The sequence below is a fragment of the Vulpes vulpes genome, chromosome 1 (assembly GCF_048418805.1).
Source record: "Vulpes vulpes isolate BD-2025 chromosome 1, VulVul3, whole genome shotgun sequence".
NCBI classification, from domain to species: domain Eukaryota; kingdom Metazoa; phylum Chordata; class Mammalia; order Carnivora; family Canidae; genus Vulpes; species Vulpes vulpes.
In genome coordinates this window covers 15,928,002-15,943,073 of record NC_132780.1, presented here as the reverse complement: position 1 = coordinate 15,943,073, position 15,072 = coordinate 15,928,002, and the positions used below count along the sequence as shown (strand labels likewise).

Sequence of the window (15,072 nt, the reverse complement as noted above, 5' to 3'; positions counted from 1 at the left end):
TCTGAGCATCTGCATGCTTACCAACAACCACAAAATAATGGTCAGTGTTAACATGGGGACCGGGAAAAAATTTCAGCGAGTAGGCAAATTCACAAATATGGAATCTGTGAATAATGACGATCAACCGTTAAGTGGCTTCCTTTGTAATCCTGTACCTCTCATTTTATATGTTTACAAACATAATTTTGTGAAGGGGGCTATAGCCCTTAAAAGGTGACTACCCCTCGGTCTAAATATAGAGGAGTAACCAGCCAAAAAGGTTTCAGAAGGAGCAGCAGGAGGAGAAAAACGAGAAGAGCATGGTGCTCTGAATGCCCTGTGTAGGAAGGTCATTGCTTTCTTCTGGAGTTGGCTGGAAAGACCTCAGGACCATCAACACAGGATAAGCTGGAATAAATAAATCATGCAACAGGTGAGAAAAATGTGATTAGCTGAAATTGTATCTACAGATATCCTCAAGTATGCTGTATGTTCAGGAGATAGGCACTTGATAAATCATAGTAGAGTTTATCTCAACTCTAGCAGGAACCAACCGAGCTCCATTTGACTTAACAGAAGGAGTGCTCCAAATAAATATTTCTAGAGTGAATGAACTGGCTCTTTCCTCACTTTGTAAATCAGAAAGAAAGAAAGAGAGAGAGAGAGAGAGAGATCTGAGCCAAATCTCCTACTTAGAACTTTAGTTCTCGAGAGAAAGGAGAAACAAATACTTGAAAAAGTTTTTAATATGAAAAAATTTTAAACAATGTCTTTTTGGCAAACACAGGGAGGGCAGCCACCACCCCACAACCCTGAGTAGAGAAAGGAAGGCTTGGAAAAGCACACAAAGAATGTAGAGACATGAGGTCTAATCTTGTAGCGGCTTCTGAGGAAGATCTCAGTCCAGGGGTAAGTTCAAGTCCACAGGTGAAATGGCCAGGATGCCCTCCTGGAAGGGAAAAGTGGAAGAGCTTGTGAGCGCTCACAGTAAGAGCCTGTCCTCCATTCGCAGTGGCATCTCCACCAGCCCAGTGAGAGCAGAGACAGCGGAGGCAAGGAACCACAGAAGGGAGGCAGACAGGGATGGGGTGGGAGGATGGAGATCCAAAGAAAGAATCAGAGGCCCACGGGTGGATGGGGCCAGAGTCCTGGTAAAAGGGAGGAAAGACAAAGCTCCAGGGTAGAGGGCAGAGCACCAGTGGCAGGTAGACAGAGAGACAGGGAAGAGAGATCCAGAGAAAGGGAACAGGGTCCTGGGGTTTTAAGGATGCAAAGCTCTGGTGCTGTGTCAAAGTCTTGATCCCAATCCTCTGCATGGGGGACCCTTCATCCATCTCCATAAAATCGGGATAATATCCAATCCCATAAGGTGGTTGTGGGATTTAAATGGAATCATTCCACTTAAGTCCTTGGCTATGCAGGTGGTCGAAAAGAAAAACAATTTCACCAATAAACAAGCTTCTGCACAGAGCTCCAGACACATCGTCTATCCACTGTCCCCTCCTCATCTCCCTTTGGGGTCTGAAGGGCATCTCTCCCCTAACTGGACCATTTCCAATCATCTCTGACTCTTCTTCAAACGTGCTCCCCCTGCTCCTCACTCCTATCTCAGGGAGCACCAGATGCGGCCCTGCAGGTGCTCAGGCCAGCATCCTTGACTCCTGTCTTCCCCTCATCGGCACTCATAAATAGCACTGGTAATCCACTCCATAAGCGAAATCTATCAACTCTACCTCTAAATTAACTGGAGGACTCCACCGCCTCCACCGCGGTGTGATCCACCCTCATCTCCCTCCCTAAACCAGAGCGGACACCTCCTCCCGACTCCCCACTTCCGCCTCGCCCGCTAGTGTTCCCCCATGCGGCCGCTAGAGGGCGCAAGTCAACACCTAAGTCAGCTCACTATGCCCCGGGCGCAGAGAGAGCTAGTCTAGGGACTCCAGGCCCGCTCAGAGTCAAAGTCCAAGTTCTCACTTTCACAATGTCCCACGCGATCTGGCCGGCCGCCCTTCCTGACCTCATCTCTCGCCCTCTCCCCTTCGCTTACCCTGCTTCAGCCCTACTGGCCTCCACTCTGCTCCTCAAACACACCTGGCCAGCTCCTGCCAGCCTGTGAAGCAACACTCAAAACCTGAGAGCACCAAATCCCCACAGCAACCAGGCAGGGAAGTGAACAATGCCCGTTGGGCTGGGGGAGACTGGTGCTCAGCTAGCTGGGGATGTTGCCAAGGTCACACTGTCAGTATTCTGGAGCCCAATCAAGCTCTGAGCCTGGCACTGGATTTAAAGCAGTGAGCAAGGAGTGCCTGGGTGGCTCAGGGTGGTTAAGCGTCTGCCTTAGGCTCAGGTCCTGGAGTCCTGGGATGGAGCCCTGCAACAGGCTCCTTGCTCCGTGGGGAGTCTGCTTCTCCCTCTGTCCCCTTACCCCCACTTGTATACACACACTCACTCTAATAAAGTCTTTAAAAAAGGGGTGGGGCACCTGAGTGGCTCAGCTGGTTAAGTATCTGCCTTCAGCTCAGGTCATGATCCCAGGGTCCTGGAATTGAGCCCTGTGTAGGGCTCCCTGCTCAGTAGGGAGCCTGCTTCTCTCTCTCCCTCTGCTGCTCCCCCTGCGTTTGCGCTCTCATGTGCTCTCTCTCCCTCTCTCTAACTCTCTAACTTGTGCTCTCTCCCTCAGATAAATAAATGACAGATAAATAAAGCAGTGAGCGAGCTTGGTAAGACTCCTAAGTAAGACTCCCTGGTCTTTGTGAAACTGATAGGTCAGGGGCAAGAGAACATGCAAAAAAAACCCAAAAAGAAGTAAGTAAAGCAGGTCAATCCTACCATCTGATAGAAGCTGTGTATTAGAAGGTGCAGAGTATTATGGAAGGAAGTAAAGCGATGAAGAGGGAAAAGGAGTGGGTGGGACGGTACAAGGTGGCTGCGGTTTTATATGGGGACCAGGGGAGGTCTCACTGGGAGTGACACCCGAATGGAGCAGAGGAACCGAGGCAGGGGGATACCTGGGGAAGCGCATTCTGGCAGGCAGTGTCAGAGAAGCAGACAGGCACAAGATAACTATGCAAATGCCCACAGGATGCCAAGGACTTACAGAGGTGATTCCATTTTAATCTTTACAATAACCCTTTGAGATGGGTACTTCTCCTCTTCCCTCTTGACTGATAAGGAAACAGAGGCCCAGGAAGAGGTCTCACTTCATTCCCACTCATAACTGTCAGTATCCACCAGAATGGTTTAAGCCAGGCATAGTGTCTGCACCGATTACCTACCGGTGTACAGTAGGTGCTCAATAAACACAGAAAGGATGAATGGTAGGGCTAGGAGAACACACATCATGTCTGAAAAGAAGCCGAAGACGCCAACCCCCTACCACACAGGCACAAGTTACAACTGGATAAAGGGAGGCCCAGAGAAGCTTTGGCAGCTCACCCAGCCCCCGTGTGCCTGGATCCAGGGCCCGAAGCTGTGCACGTGCTCCACGCTGAGTCCGGCCAGGGTGCCCCCCAGCCCAGCCACGCGGCGGCTCAGCTCCATGGCCAGGGCCAGGCGGGCCAGGGGCTCTGGCGAAGGCGGTGGAGGCCCGGGGCAGGGCAAGGAGGGGCGTGGACGGCTGGGCAGAGGGCTGTCCTCCCGGCTAGAGAACAGCTCCACCAGGCGGGCGAAGGAGCCGGCGGAGAGGCGGGCCAGCTTCCCACGCAGGGCGGGGTCCGAGGCCAGCTGGGGGTGAGGAAGACAAGAGGCTGGGTCGGCCACGCCCCCGCGGCCAGCCAATCGGGGACTAGGAGGCGGGGCTTTCTGGTAGAACCGTTAACGACACTGATGCTCAGAGCCACGCCCCATCCATCACACCAGCCAATCATAAACCAGACTCTGGTCTCCGCCAAACTATTCCTAGGGCAGTGGGTGAGAAGTTAAGGGAAGGCCTCGACAGCCAATGAGGGCCATGCTCTACTTAGCCGAGTTCTAGACTACTGATCTTATAGCCACGCCCCCTACGGGTTCCTCGAGAGCCCCAGAGGTCAGGCTCCTGCCTATGACAACCTCGCCTTCCACTCTACTATTAATATTATAGGATCAGACACTTTGTCCAAGCTCCTGAGCCCATTGAATTCCAGGACCAAGTCATCATCATAAGCCAGATTAATTTCCCCCCACATTATAGGGCATGCCCCCATACAGTTAGGCAGGGCTTCAGATTCTAGACAGCCCTCTCGAAACCAACCCCCCTCTCACCACCATGCATGCAGTCCCTAATTCCTCAACTGGTCCTAGGGAGTTTCCCAGGTCACGTTTTTTTGGGTGGCCACATCCCCGATCTTTAAACCACGCCCCTCTTACGGGGAATGTAAGCCCCTGTTTAAGGGACTACCCTAACCAGAACTCTGTCCCTCAACCTATAGCGGAGAAGCTTAGCACTCTGACTCCATACTGCTTCTATTTCCCTTACTGCTGGGACCAATAGCTTAGAAACTTCTGCTTAGCCCCGCACATAAGCATATTACTGCGAAGACTTGCAAAAACTGCTATTCTACCCAAAATCCACCTCGCCGGAGGATATAAAGGAGTACTTACAGAAATAACTATGCTCTGTTTAAGATTTTTTTTTTTTAAGATTTTATTTATTTCTTCATGAGAGACAGAGACACAGGCAGAGGGAGAAGCAGGCTCCATGCAGGGGCCCTGACGTGGGATTCGATCCCGGGTCTCTAGGATAATGCCCTAGGCCCAAGGCGGTGCTAAACCGCTCAGCCACCCGGCCTGCCCCTGTTTAAGTTTTACAGGAACGACATGACCTGTACACAAAGATCAACTGACCAAGGAGGGGGTGCCTGGGTGTTTCGGTGGGTTAAGCATCTGCCTTCCACTCAGGTCGTGAGCCCAGAGACCTGGGATCCAGGCTTGCTGGGAGCTTCCTGCTCATCAGGGAGTCTGCTTCTCCCTCTCTCTCTGCCCTTCCCTCCCTGCTCAGGCTGTCTCTGACTCTCTCAGATAAATAAATAAAATATTTAAATAAATAAATGAAACCTCTTTAAAAAACTGACCAAAGACAAAAGAAGTTACACAATCTTCCCCTGTTGTCTACAGACTGTCAGGAACCTTTGTGACTCCAACTACCTCCCCCCCCCCCCCCCCCCCCCCCCGAATTCCTAACAAAAGAAACGCCAATCTCATGCTGGGGCAGATGGTTCTTTGGGACAGTAGTCTGCCATCTCCTCAGTGTGCTGGCTTTCCAGATAAAATCACTTTCCTTACCCCAACATCTTGCCTCTTGACTTACTGACCCGTGGTGCTGCAAGCAAAATGAGCTTGGAGCCCCTTACAAACCCTTCATAGAAGCTGCGTCCCACCGTCTCCTCACCTGACCATCTAATGAGAATGCAGACCCAGGTTCTGATCCCAGAGCTCAACCATCCTGCAATCCCTATCCCAGCTAAGGGATGGAACAGACTGCCTGGTACCTTCTGGTTGATGACTTCAGCCTCTTCCTCCAGCAAGGCCACCAGCTTCCGCAGTAGGGCTTCCTTCTCTGTGAGGGGGGGACCCTGTAACTCTGGGGGTTAGGAACGCAGGAGAGAATTCAGCTGGAGGCAGAACCCTGCCAACTCTTCCACCCTCACCCTTCTCCGGGGCTCCTCTGTATCTCACCTGGGCTAGGTGGGGATCTCAGCTGCTCTTGGACCAGTTGTTCCAGCCGCTGGGCCACCAGAGCATAGAAATCGGAAGTGGCTGGGCCTGGAGTGAAAAGAGCAAGTGATGGGTCTCTGGGACATCAGGAACTTATGGATTCTCTTCTTGTCCCAACCATCTTCCAGGGAGCACTGATTTCCATTTCCTAATGGGGTAAACTGAGGCCCAGTGACTGCACTTGCCAAAGGGCTTTGTACTTCCCATTTTATTGTGTTGCCCAAACTAGACTTAGAATGTTAGAGGTGAACTAGACCTTGAAAGAATATTCTAGGGCAGCCCCGGTGGCTCAGCAGTTTAGTGCTGCCTTCAGCCCAGGGTGTGATCCTGGAGACCCGGGATCAAGTCCCACGTCAGGCTCCCTGCATGGAGCCTGCTTCTCCGTCTGCCTGTGTCTCTCCCTCTCTCTGTGTGTATGTCTCTCATGAATAAATAAAATCTTAAAAAAAAAAAAGAAAAGAATATCCTATCCAAGAAAGGCAAACACAGGGCACCCCAGCTATTACCACGCTATCCCTTGCCGTTCTCAGGCCTCATCAATTGCTCACAGAACTTTCCTCCCCGCTGTGAAATCCTTTTCTTTTGAAGCTAGCACTCCCAGTAGCCATTCCTAGTCTATGGAGGCTTACATAGGAGTTTTTGGTTACTCTCAGTTCCTTTTGGTTACTCTTAATGGAATCCAACAACACCCCCTCCCACTCTCACATGCACACATAGGCACACATTGCTACTTTACTTCTGAGGAAGCATAGGAGCAAAAAAGAAATTGAATTTCCCTGAGTTGCGTAACCGAACAGTCAGGGATCCATGACCGAAAACCAGGTCTCCTGCCTCCCTAGGATGATGGGGGAATACTAGTGGCAATAAAGTCCTAGAAGTAGGGAAGCATGCACAGGAGGAGAGATAAGCAGAAAAGGACAAAGCCCCCTGAAGCCAGCTCACAGAATTGAGAGACAGCAATAACTGGGGGTGGAGGTGGGGGATCAGAGAGTGGTGAGGGGAGTCCTCACCCTAGCTCCTGTCTTAGCTGAGTGATCTTAGACTATCTCCTTCTCCTTTCTATGCTTTAAGAATCAAAGCTTCTGGGGACGTCTGGGTGGCTCAGTGGTTGAGCATCCGCCTTTGGCTCAGGCCTTGATCCCAGAGTTCCAGGATCGAGTCCTGCATTGGGCTCCCTGCAGGGAGCCTGCTTCTCCCTCTGCCTGTATCTCTGCCTCTCTCTGTGTGCCTCTCATTAATAAATAAATAAAATCTTAAAAAAAAAAAAAAAAGATTCAAAGTTTTGGCCCTGCCGGTGTCCAGGTGATCTAGGAAAATCTCTTACCAGGCTCTGAAACATAGCATGGGCGGAGGGGCAAGGAGCAAGGCCGAGGGGACACAGGGGGGTCTGCTCCTCGCCCCAGGGGACAGGGAAGACATCTTCGAAGACGGCTCAGGAAATCTGTTGGCTCCTCCTGGGCAGGACTCCTGGGGAAGGGGACCTCAGAGAATGACTGCAGAGGCCCCTTGCAAGCAGTCCCTTCTTCCTCCCACTGAGGGCCTGTCACTGCAACCCCAGGGACAAGGATAAAGGGCCAGATATAAAAGAGGGGAACGCAGACAGAGACCAGGTACAAAAGTTAGAGAGGGCCCCACCCCAAATGCAGGCCCCAGCGGAAAGAAGGCAGCTCCTCTTACCTGGGTGGGGTAGGGCTGGGGGACCCAGCAGCCTCACCTCGCCTAAAGAAGGCAGCTAGGACTCTCAGCGTGTCCTCCCGGAGCCCCAGCTCTTCTGAGCCTGCCATGGGGGCACCTGTGAAAAAGGGAGCTGGGGGATGGGCTCCAGGGTTGAACTGAAGTGGAGGATTGGTGCCCAAATGCCTAGTCCCTGAATAAGGAGGGCGCCAGGACCCACGAATTCCCGAAGGAAGAAAGGGCTGAGAGTCTCAACTCCTAAATCCTTTAGGGGAGTTAGGGTCTGGGGACCCAGACTCTTGAGTTCTCAGAGGGAGAAGAGCGATGAGGCCAAAGACTCCTCGATCCTTGGAGAGGAAGAGGCTTAGGGACCCGGGTTCCTGGGGTCAAAAGACTGGGGGCTGGACTCTGAAGATTTTTTGGAGAAGGGGGCTGGAGGATCTGAATTGTTGAGTCTGAGAAAGAACGGAACTTGGGGCAACGACTTCTGGTTTCTGGAGGCATAACGCCAAGCCGCTCATGCTCTTAGAGAATCAGGAACTACGAATCCCAGCAGGCTTCATGGCAAACCTTCCCCTCGGTCCGCACTTGTGCGCCGCGCAGCCTCCTTGGGAAGTGTAGTTCCATTATCTGACCCACGCTGGAATCTTGGGGACCCGGGGTGCATAGATGTCTAGGAAGCGAGACTGAGGTGCCCGCTCCTAGACCCGTGCTTTTCCCTTCTCGCCCCAGCCTGCACAAAAGCCCAGCTTACCTGGGGCCGGGGAGCCGCCAGCCCCCTCTCCTTCACCGAACTTGAGTAAACTTTTATTAGTGCAACTTTCCCGCGCCTGCGCACTGGGCCGGGTTGGTGTCAGCCCCGTAGTGGGAGGGGCGGAGCGCTGGATACCCATCTAATTTGCATGTGGCGTTCCCAGCATGCCTTTGGCCGGAAGACCTATAAATGGCATAGCGGGGGGCGGGGGGAGAACCGGAGGCGTCCGGGTTCTTGGTGCCGCCTCTTTGGCTCTGGAGTCTTGTCAACCAATCGCAGATAAAGTTGTTTTTGTTTTATGAAAACGATAGAAAAGAAAACCCTCTTTCTCTGAAGCTCAGCTGACGGGAAGTAGGGTGTGCAGCTGCAAGTTCGAGAGTTATCGGACCCCAAAGGCAGGGGCGGGTTCTAGCACCCTGAGCGCCCCGACCCTCTACGTAGGTAACTGGGAAGATCTGGGGAATTGGTGGCGCCCGGGGCGAGAAACGCGAGACGTGCTGGGTCTGCCCTGAGAGTCTAGAGGAGCAAGGTGTACTCTAGGGAAGGTGAAGCAGAGTTCGAGTAAAAGTGAAGCTATGGCCGCTGCCGGAGGTCGGCTGTGAAGTAAAAAGTAGTAGGGGGGGCGGGGGGGGGAGGCGTCTGCATTGGGGGATCTAAGGGACAGAAGAGCAGACTCTGAAAGTGTGAGGCAGTCCACTCTATAGAGTATGTGTGTGGGGGGGTGCCCTAGAGGAAGGAAGCTGTCTGGGGGGAAGGATGGTGGATGGAGGGTCCACCGTGGAAATGGGTGAGGGGCTCTTCTGTAGGAGTCCGCAACACAGATAAGTGCGGGAGGTAGAGATCTACAAGGAAATAACGTCTGCCCTGAAATAACCAGGGGAGTCTCTACCTTGGAAGCGGAGGTGACTGCCTTAGGTGATGTGGGGGAGGGGAGAGGAGAAGAGGGTTTACAGCGGAAGAGGGAAGAATCTACACTGGCGGAGTTGGGGAGGTAGAGGAGGAGGCTCAGGAGGAGGTGGGGAAAGACGGGGCGTCTCAGATGGATTGGAGGGGAAGTCCTCGTTGAATTGGGGGACTGTCTGGAGGTGAAAAGAGGAGTTGTCTTGTTTTATACCCCAGAAAAATATAAGTGAGGGACGCTGCACCGCCGCCCCATGAGAGGAAGGTCTGGGAGCGGAACCCTCGGGGGCGGGGGCGGTGGGCGGGTAGCTAAGAGGCCATCCGCGCCCACGAACTGCCCTCTAAGCACAGGCCGGACCATGGGAACCCCAAAACCGCGGATCCTGCCCTGGCTGGTGTCACAGCTGGACCTAGGGCACCTGGAGGGGGTGGCCTGGCTGGACGAGCGCCGCACGCGCTTTCGCATCCCTTGGAAGCATGGCTTGCGGCAGGATGCCCAGCAGGAGGACTTCGGCATCTTCCAGGTGCGAGAGCTTCGTGCCGCCGGGGAACCCTGAGCTAACCTACCTGAGGGGTGGACTCCCAGGGGGCGGAGCCGAGAGGGAGGGGTTAGTCTGCGTAGGGTTGGCCGGCGCTGACGCTGGCAGGTGGAGGTGAGTGGAGTTAGGACAGGACTGGGCAGGGTTAGGAGGATCAGCGGACGGATGTCGCAAGGCGGGCACGGCTGGAACGGCCAGGTTCCGGAAAAAGAACCGGAAAAGCGGGGTTAGAACTCGAGAGAAATGCAAACTGGGGATTGAGGGCTCGCAGAGGGCGGGGCTTTGGGTCGTAGAATTCTGAGGGCGGGTTTTGGAACCTTCGAGGCGAGACCTGGCCCCAAAGTTGAGGTGATTTCCCACCAAATTCGGATACACCAGTGGTGGTAACCAGAGTTCGAGTACGAGGGGGCGGGGCCATTACGACCTGTCCTGGGGCAGGTTGCTGGCAGAGTTAGACGCCCAGTAGGACCTGGAAGGTTGGCTTAGAAAGCAAAGTTTTTGAATAGGTGAAGCGGGGGGTGGGGGGGGTGGGGCTTACGATGCAGAGTCCAAGAGTTTGGGGATGGATCCTTGTCAAGTTAGAACGTGCCGGGGGAGACCGCCCTTGGGCCGGGGTCTTAGTCATCCTTCTCACCATCCTGGTACCAACCGGATCCCCAGGCGTGGGCCGAAGTCAGCGGTGCCTACACTCCTGGAAAGGATAAACCTGATCTGCCCACCTGGAAGAGGAATTTCCGATCTGCCCTGAACCGGAAGGAGGAGTTGCGTGTAGCTGAGGACCGGAGCAAAGACCCCCACGACCCACACAAGGTCTATGAGTTTGTGATCTCAGGTGTGCCAGAAGTGGGGCTCCACGTGGAGGGATGGGATTTTGAGCATCCCCAACACTCTGCTCCACTCACCACCTTCCCTGGCAGGAGCTGGGAACTTGCCTGAGTTACTGGACACCTTTCCAGACACCAATGGCAGATACAGTACCTCGGATACCCAGGCAAGAATGCACCCCATCCTTCCTGCCCTCAGGATGACCCATCTTCTGTGTCCCCACAGCCTTGTTCAGGCTTCCTCTCCTCCCCCTGGACCATCACATCAAATCCTCCTCCTGAGCCTCCATCCTATCCCCTGTGGGCTGTCCACCCACCCATCTAGAGCTGACCCTGTCCCTCTCCTGCTCATAGTGAGCCCTTCCATGGACGCTTCCAGCGTCTCAGGAAAAAATGCAGAGCTTTCACCAAGGCATTTAGGGCCCTAATACACCTTTCTAGGATTTCACAATTTCTCTTGCTATGTAGAGTACCCTCAGCCTCCTGGGAACCCAGAACCACCCTATCCTTGGTCTTGCTGACGTCCATGCCAGGGCAGGTCCCCTCTGAAATAGTGTCTAGCCTTCTCTGCCCAGGTCTTGCTTGCCCAGGGCCAGGTCCTTGGGCTGGAACTAGCTGTTCCCTTGGGCCAATGGTAGCATCCATCATATACCAGAGCATATATTTTGGCATCTGTGCCTATGCTTGTCTACCTACCTCCTATCCCCCACCTCCCTGCCAGCCCCAACTGGAAGCCCCCCCCCTTTTTTAAAGATTTTATTTACTCATGAGAGACACAGAGAGACAGACAGAGACCAAGACAAAGGCAGAGGGAGAAGCAGGTTCCATGCAGGGAGCCAATGTGGGACTCGATCCTGGGACTCCAGGGTCACGCCCTGGGCTGAAGGCAGATGCCAAACCACTGAGCCACCCAGGGATCCCCCTGGAAGCCCCTTGAGGGCAGAGCTCAAATCTGACTCGTCTCTGGGTCCCAAGGCCTGGTCCACATGAAGTCTCCAGAAAAGGCTACAGAAATGCCCAGACCCTTTTCTTTTTGCTTCTCTCCAGGAAGACACATTAGAGGAATTACTTGGTGACATGGTCTTGACCCCATTCCCAGATGAGGGGCCCTCGAGCCTGGTGGTGGTCCCAGAGCAAACCCCTCCACTCTTGCTGAGCCCCACCATAGACCTCCCTACTCCCTGCCCAAACTCAGAGCCCCCTGAAAACCCGCTGAAGCGGCTCTTGGTGCCTGATGAAGGTAAGTGGCAGCTCTGGTGTGGGAGGTGCTGGGGTGACAGGGCCCCTTATGCCCTCTCAATCTCACTCCCTCTTCATGTCACTTCTGCCACTGCCCAGAGTGGGAGTTCGAGGTGACTGCCTTCTATCGGGGCCGCCAAGTCTTCCAGCAGACAGTCTCCTGCCCAAGGGGCCTGCGGCTGGTGGCAGCAGAAGGAGGGGACACGATGCTGCCTGGACAGCCAATAATACTGCCAGACCCCGGAGTGTTGGTAACAGACAAGACCGTGATGGGCTACGTGAGGCGTGTACTGAGCTGCTTGGGTGGGGGACTAGCTCTGTGGAGGGCAGGACAGCAGCTCTGGGCACGGAGGCTGGGGCACTGCCACACATACTGGGCCCTGGGCGAGGAGCTTCTCCCTGACAGCAGTCCCAGGCCTGGCGGCGAGGTCCCCAAGGATGAAGATGGAGACCTGTTTGACCTGAGGCCCTTCGTGTCAGGTGAGGAGGCAAAGCCTTAGCTCTGCTGTAGAAAGAGCTGGTCACGGTGGTTAAGAACTCTGGGGTCTGGGAGTGCCTGGGTGGCTCAGTCGATGAACCATCTGACTCTTGATATCAGCTCGGGTCATGACCTCAGGGTCACAAGATCAAGCCGAGTCTGGCTCTGCACTGGGTGTGGAGCCTGCTTAAGGTTCTCTCTCTCTGCCTCTGCCCCTGGTCCCCACTCTCCTTACATCCTCCTCTCTCTAAAAACAAAAAAATTTTCAAACCTCCAAATCCCAGAGTTTTTTTTTTTTTTTTTAAGATTTTATTTATTTATTCATGAGAGACACACAGAGAGAGGCAGAGACACAGGCAGAGGGAGAAGCAGGCTCCATGCAGGGAGCTTGATGCGGAACCCAGTTCCAGGACTCCAGGATCACACCCTGGGCTGAAGGCAGGCACTAAACCACTGAGCCACCCAGAGATCCCCCAAACCCCAGAGTTCTAATTCAGAACCTGCTGCTCTGCTTGTGCTATAACCTGGGGCAAGACATGGATTGCTCTGAGTCTGTCAGAGGACTGTCTCCTCTGCTAGAGCTGGTAGGAGGCACAGGGCACAGTGCACAGAAGGTGCTCAAGGAATTAACTGCCATCGTCCTCATTATTACCAGTTAGTAGGGTGGATAGACAGATGCAGGACAGAGAAATCCTTTAGGGCTTTGTTATCCAGTAAATATCTCTGCAGGGATGGAAATGCTCTGGAGTTGAACTGTCCAGTGTGGTATCCACCAGCCACGTGTGGCTATTGAGTACTTAGGCCAATGCAACTGAGGAAGAGAGCTTGAACTTTTATTTGATTTTAATTAATTACCATTTAAATGGAAATAGCCACAGTGGCTAGTGGCCACTATCAGGAGATTGTGGCCTTAGGGGGTTAAAGAGCAGAAACTGCCAACTACCTTGTATTCCAGAATCAGGGGACATCCTTGTAGGGAGTGTACTCCTATCCCAAATGGTGGGGAGTGGAGGGGGGAAACATTTAAGATTATGCCAGGACTTTTCCTAGATCAGCAGCCATCTGGTCGAGGTGTTGTAGGCATGTTGGGCTTCTGGTCAAGGAAGAAGGTGAGGCTGTTAGTCACGTTTGGGGGCAGGGAGGGGGAGGTAGAGGGTCCTCTTCCCATGCCTGACTAGGATCTCGGACCCCCAGATCTGATTGCCTTCATCAAAGGAAGCCGACACTCACCACGCTACACCCTCTGGTTCTGTGTGGGGGAGCCATGGCCCCAAGACCAGCCCTGGACCAAGAAGCTGGTGATGCTCAAGGTGCAGCATTTCTGGGCTCCTGGAGCTAAGGGGTGGATCTTAACAAAGGGAAGAGAAACTACAATTCCCAGAAGCCCCTCTGGGGAACTACAACTTCCAAGAGTCTTTGCAACCACCAGTTCCTCATCCCCAGGAGCTTCTGGGTGTCCTTCTCATGGCCCCTCACCCCCAAAACCTGTTTTGAACTCTCAAAACCATGTGGAAGTCAGTGGAATACAAGTCCTAGCAGCCTCTTTAAGGAACTACAGCTCTTAAGGGGTCCTTCTGACCACAGTTGCTGAGTGGAATCCCTACATTCCAGGAACCCTTCCAGCATCTCAGCCCTAGTAAACTTCCCAGGCCTCCCCTGGTGGGGAGTTACAGAGAAAACAATAATTCCCAGCAGCTCTAGGCCTAATGGTTATTCCTGGTTTATGGTGGGGGCTGCTGGAAGTTGTAGTCCACTCAACCCCACCTTATTTCTGCCCCCCACCTCCTGTAGGTTGTTCCTACGTGCCTTAGGGCCCTGCTGGAAATGGCACGGTTAGAGGGCGCTTCCTCCCTGGAGAACACTGTGGACCTGCACATTTCCAACAGCTACCCACTCACTCTCACCTCGGACCAGTACAAGGCGTACCTCGAGGACCTGGTTGAGGACATGGATTTCTGGGTCACTGGGGAGGTCTGACCCCTCCTCACCGGTACTGCCCTTTTGTGCCTTCACCCTGGCCAATAAACTGTTTCTTGCCACTGTTACCACTTGTGTGCCTGGTGTTAGGGGTTAGCTAGGTCCAGGCTAGCCCTGATGTGGGCTAGGCATTATTCCTTGGCAAGCAACCCACAACCCAGATGCTTACAGCATGAGGACCAGACACTGCAGGGAGCCGCTGATACCTGTCACCTCCTGACCTCCTTCCAGGGGCCTGGTGAGGAGGGGACAGTCACCCCCATTTTACAGACCAAGACACTGATGCTTAGAGAAGAGCAAAGGTTATAAAGCAAGACAGGAGACACAAGATGGGTTAGAATCCAGTCTGACTGCAGGGTTGCTACTTTCTGATGGGGGCCCCAGGGTAGAATCTAGAACCCCAGTTTTGGCTATGAACAGTTGAGGCCACTGATTGTTCAGTCCAGTAAGCTGGATCAGCCTGTTGGCTGGGGGGGGGGGGGGGGGGGGGGGCTTAGGTCCCCTCCCAGCTCCTGCTGGGTGACCTCAGGCAGGTCCTCCTGTCCCAACCAGCTGTGGGCTCCCCTCTGCATGGGGCTGGAACAGGCAGCTGTAAAGGAGTTCTGTGTCCCGGCTTTAAAGCCCACCCTCTCCTGCACCCCTGATGCTACTACCTCTCCTCACTATGTCTGGGTTCTGGGTAATGGGGATGGTGTGGAGGCCAGTGTGGCCCTGACTCACTGTGGCCCCTGTTAGTTTCCCTCTCTACTTCAGGAGAGTGGATAAGATCACCCCAGCCCCATAAGACTGGTAAAGAGAGTCCAACTCAATGAAAGACAAAAATCCTGCTGCTGGGGCAAGTCCAGGCCTAAACAAGTAGCACTCAGTTGCCCTGAGCTTGGAAGACACAGAGCAGGGGGGACCTGGGACCCCCAACCTCCCACCCACCACTTCCTGTCAATAGCAATGGCTTACCACGTACCAGGTACGGTTCTAAGTGCCTCACTTGCTTGTGTCTTCATCCCTCCAACACCTGCT

The 15,072-nt window shown here is 53.8% G+C and overlaps 2 protein-coding genes across 7 annotated transcripts; one reads left to right on the top strand and one right to left on the bottom strand.

Moving 5' to 3' along the window:
- Positions 1 to 707: 707 nt before the first annotated feature.
- Positions 708 to 8,361, bottom strand: BCL2L12 (BCL2 like 12). 3 transcript variants are annotated; one of them, XM_072757302.1, is made up of 8 exons: positions 8,099 to 8,171; positions 7,915 to 7,991; positions 7,348 to 7,462; positions 6,995 to 7,137; positions 5,632 to 5,718; positions 5,445 to 5,536; positions 3,415 to 3,702; positions 708 to 928 (listed from the first exon to the last, which is right to left on the bottom strand). In XM_072757302.1, exons 3-8 carry the CDS (start codon positions 7,452 to 7,454, stop codon positions 878 to 880), a joined length of 768 nt encoding a protein of 255 aa, XP_072613403.1. In that variant the 5' UTR covers positions 7,455 to 7,462; positions 7,915 to 7,991; positions 8,099 to 8,171; the 3' UTR covers positions 708 to 877. The 3 variants fall into 3 exon arrangements, with proteins under 3 accessions (XP_072613403.1, XP_025869693.1, XP_072613402.1); XM_026013908.2 differs by lacking the exon at positions 7,915 to 7,991 and having other exon boundaries at positions 8,099 to 8,361; XM_072757301.1 differs by lacking the exon at positions 8,099 to 8,171 and having other exon boundaries at positions 7,915 to 8,085.
- On the top strand, positions 8,293 to 14,123 carry IRF3 (interferon regulatory factor 3). Of its 4 annotated transcripts, none has more exons than XM_026013905.2 (8): positions 8,293 to 8,535; positions 9,350 to 9,522; positions 10,198 to 10,369; positions 10,455 to 10,528; positions 11,409 to 11,601; positions 11,700 to 12,080; positions 13,273 to 13,388; positions 13,870 to 14,123. In XM_026013905.2, exons 2-8 carry the CDS (start codon positions 9,358 to 9,360, stop codon positions 14,053 to 14,055), a joined length of 1,287 nt encoding a protein of 428 aa, XP_025869690.1. In that variant the 5' UTR covers positions 8,293 to 8,535; positions 9,350 to 9,357; the 3' UTR covers positions 14,056 to 14,123. The 4 variants fall into 4 exon arrangements, with proteins under 4 accessions (XP_025869690.1, XP_025869691.1, XP_025869692.1 ...); XM_026013906.2 differs by having other exon boundaries at positions 8,293 to 8,539; XM_026013907.2 differs by having other exon boundaries at positions 8,306 to 8,535; positions 10,198 to 10,347.
- Positions 14,124 to 15,072: the final 949 nt, after the last annotated feature.

Bases quoted from the DNA above. Each gene is read 5' to 3' on its own strand.
- BCL2L12 (XM_026013908.2), bottom strand. From the start codon at position 8,237: ATGGGTATCCAGCGCTCCGCCCCTCCCACTACGGGGCTGACACCAACC. The intron at 7,463-8,098 runs GTAAGCTGGGCT...CCTTTTTCACAG, and splicing joins TGGCGGCTCCCCGGCCCCAG to GTGCCCCCATGGCAGGCTCA. The intron at 3,703-5,444 runs GTACCAGGCAGT...CCTCACCCCCAG, and splicing joins CTGAAGTCATCAACCAGAAG to CTGGCCTCGGACCCCGCCCT.
- IRF3 (XM_026013905.2), top strand. From the start codon at position 9,358: ATGGGAACCCCAAAACCGCGGATCCTGCCCTGGCTGGTGTCACAGCTG. The intron at 10,529-11,408 runs GCAAGAATGCAC...GCTTCTCTCCAG, and splicing joins ACAGTACCTCGGATACCCAG to GAAGACACATTAGAGGAATT. The intron at 13,389-13,869 runs GTGCAGCATTTC...CACCTCCTGTAG, and splicing joins AGAAGCTGGTGATGCTCAAG to GTTGTTCCTACGTGCCTTAG.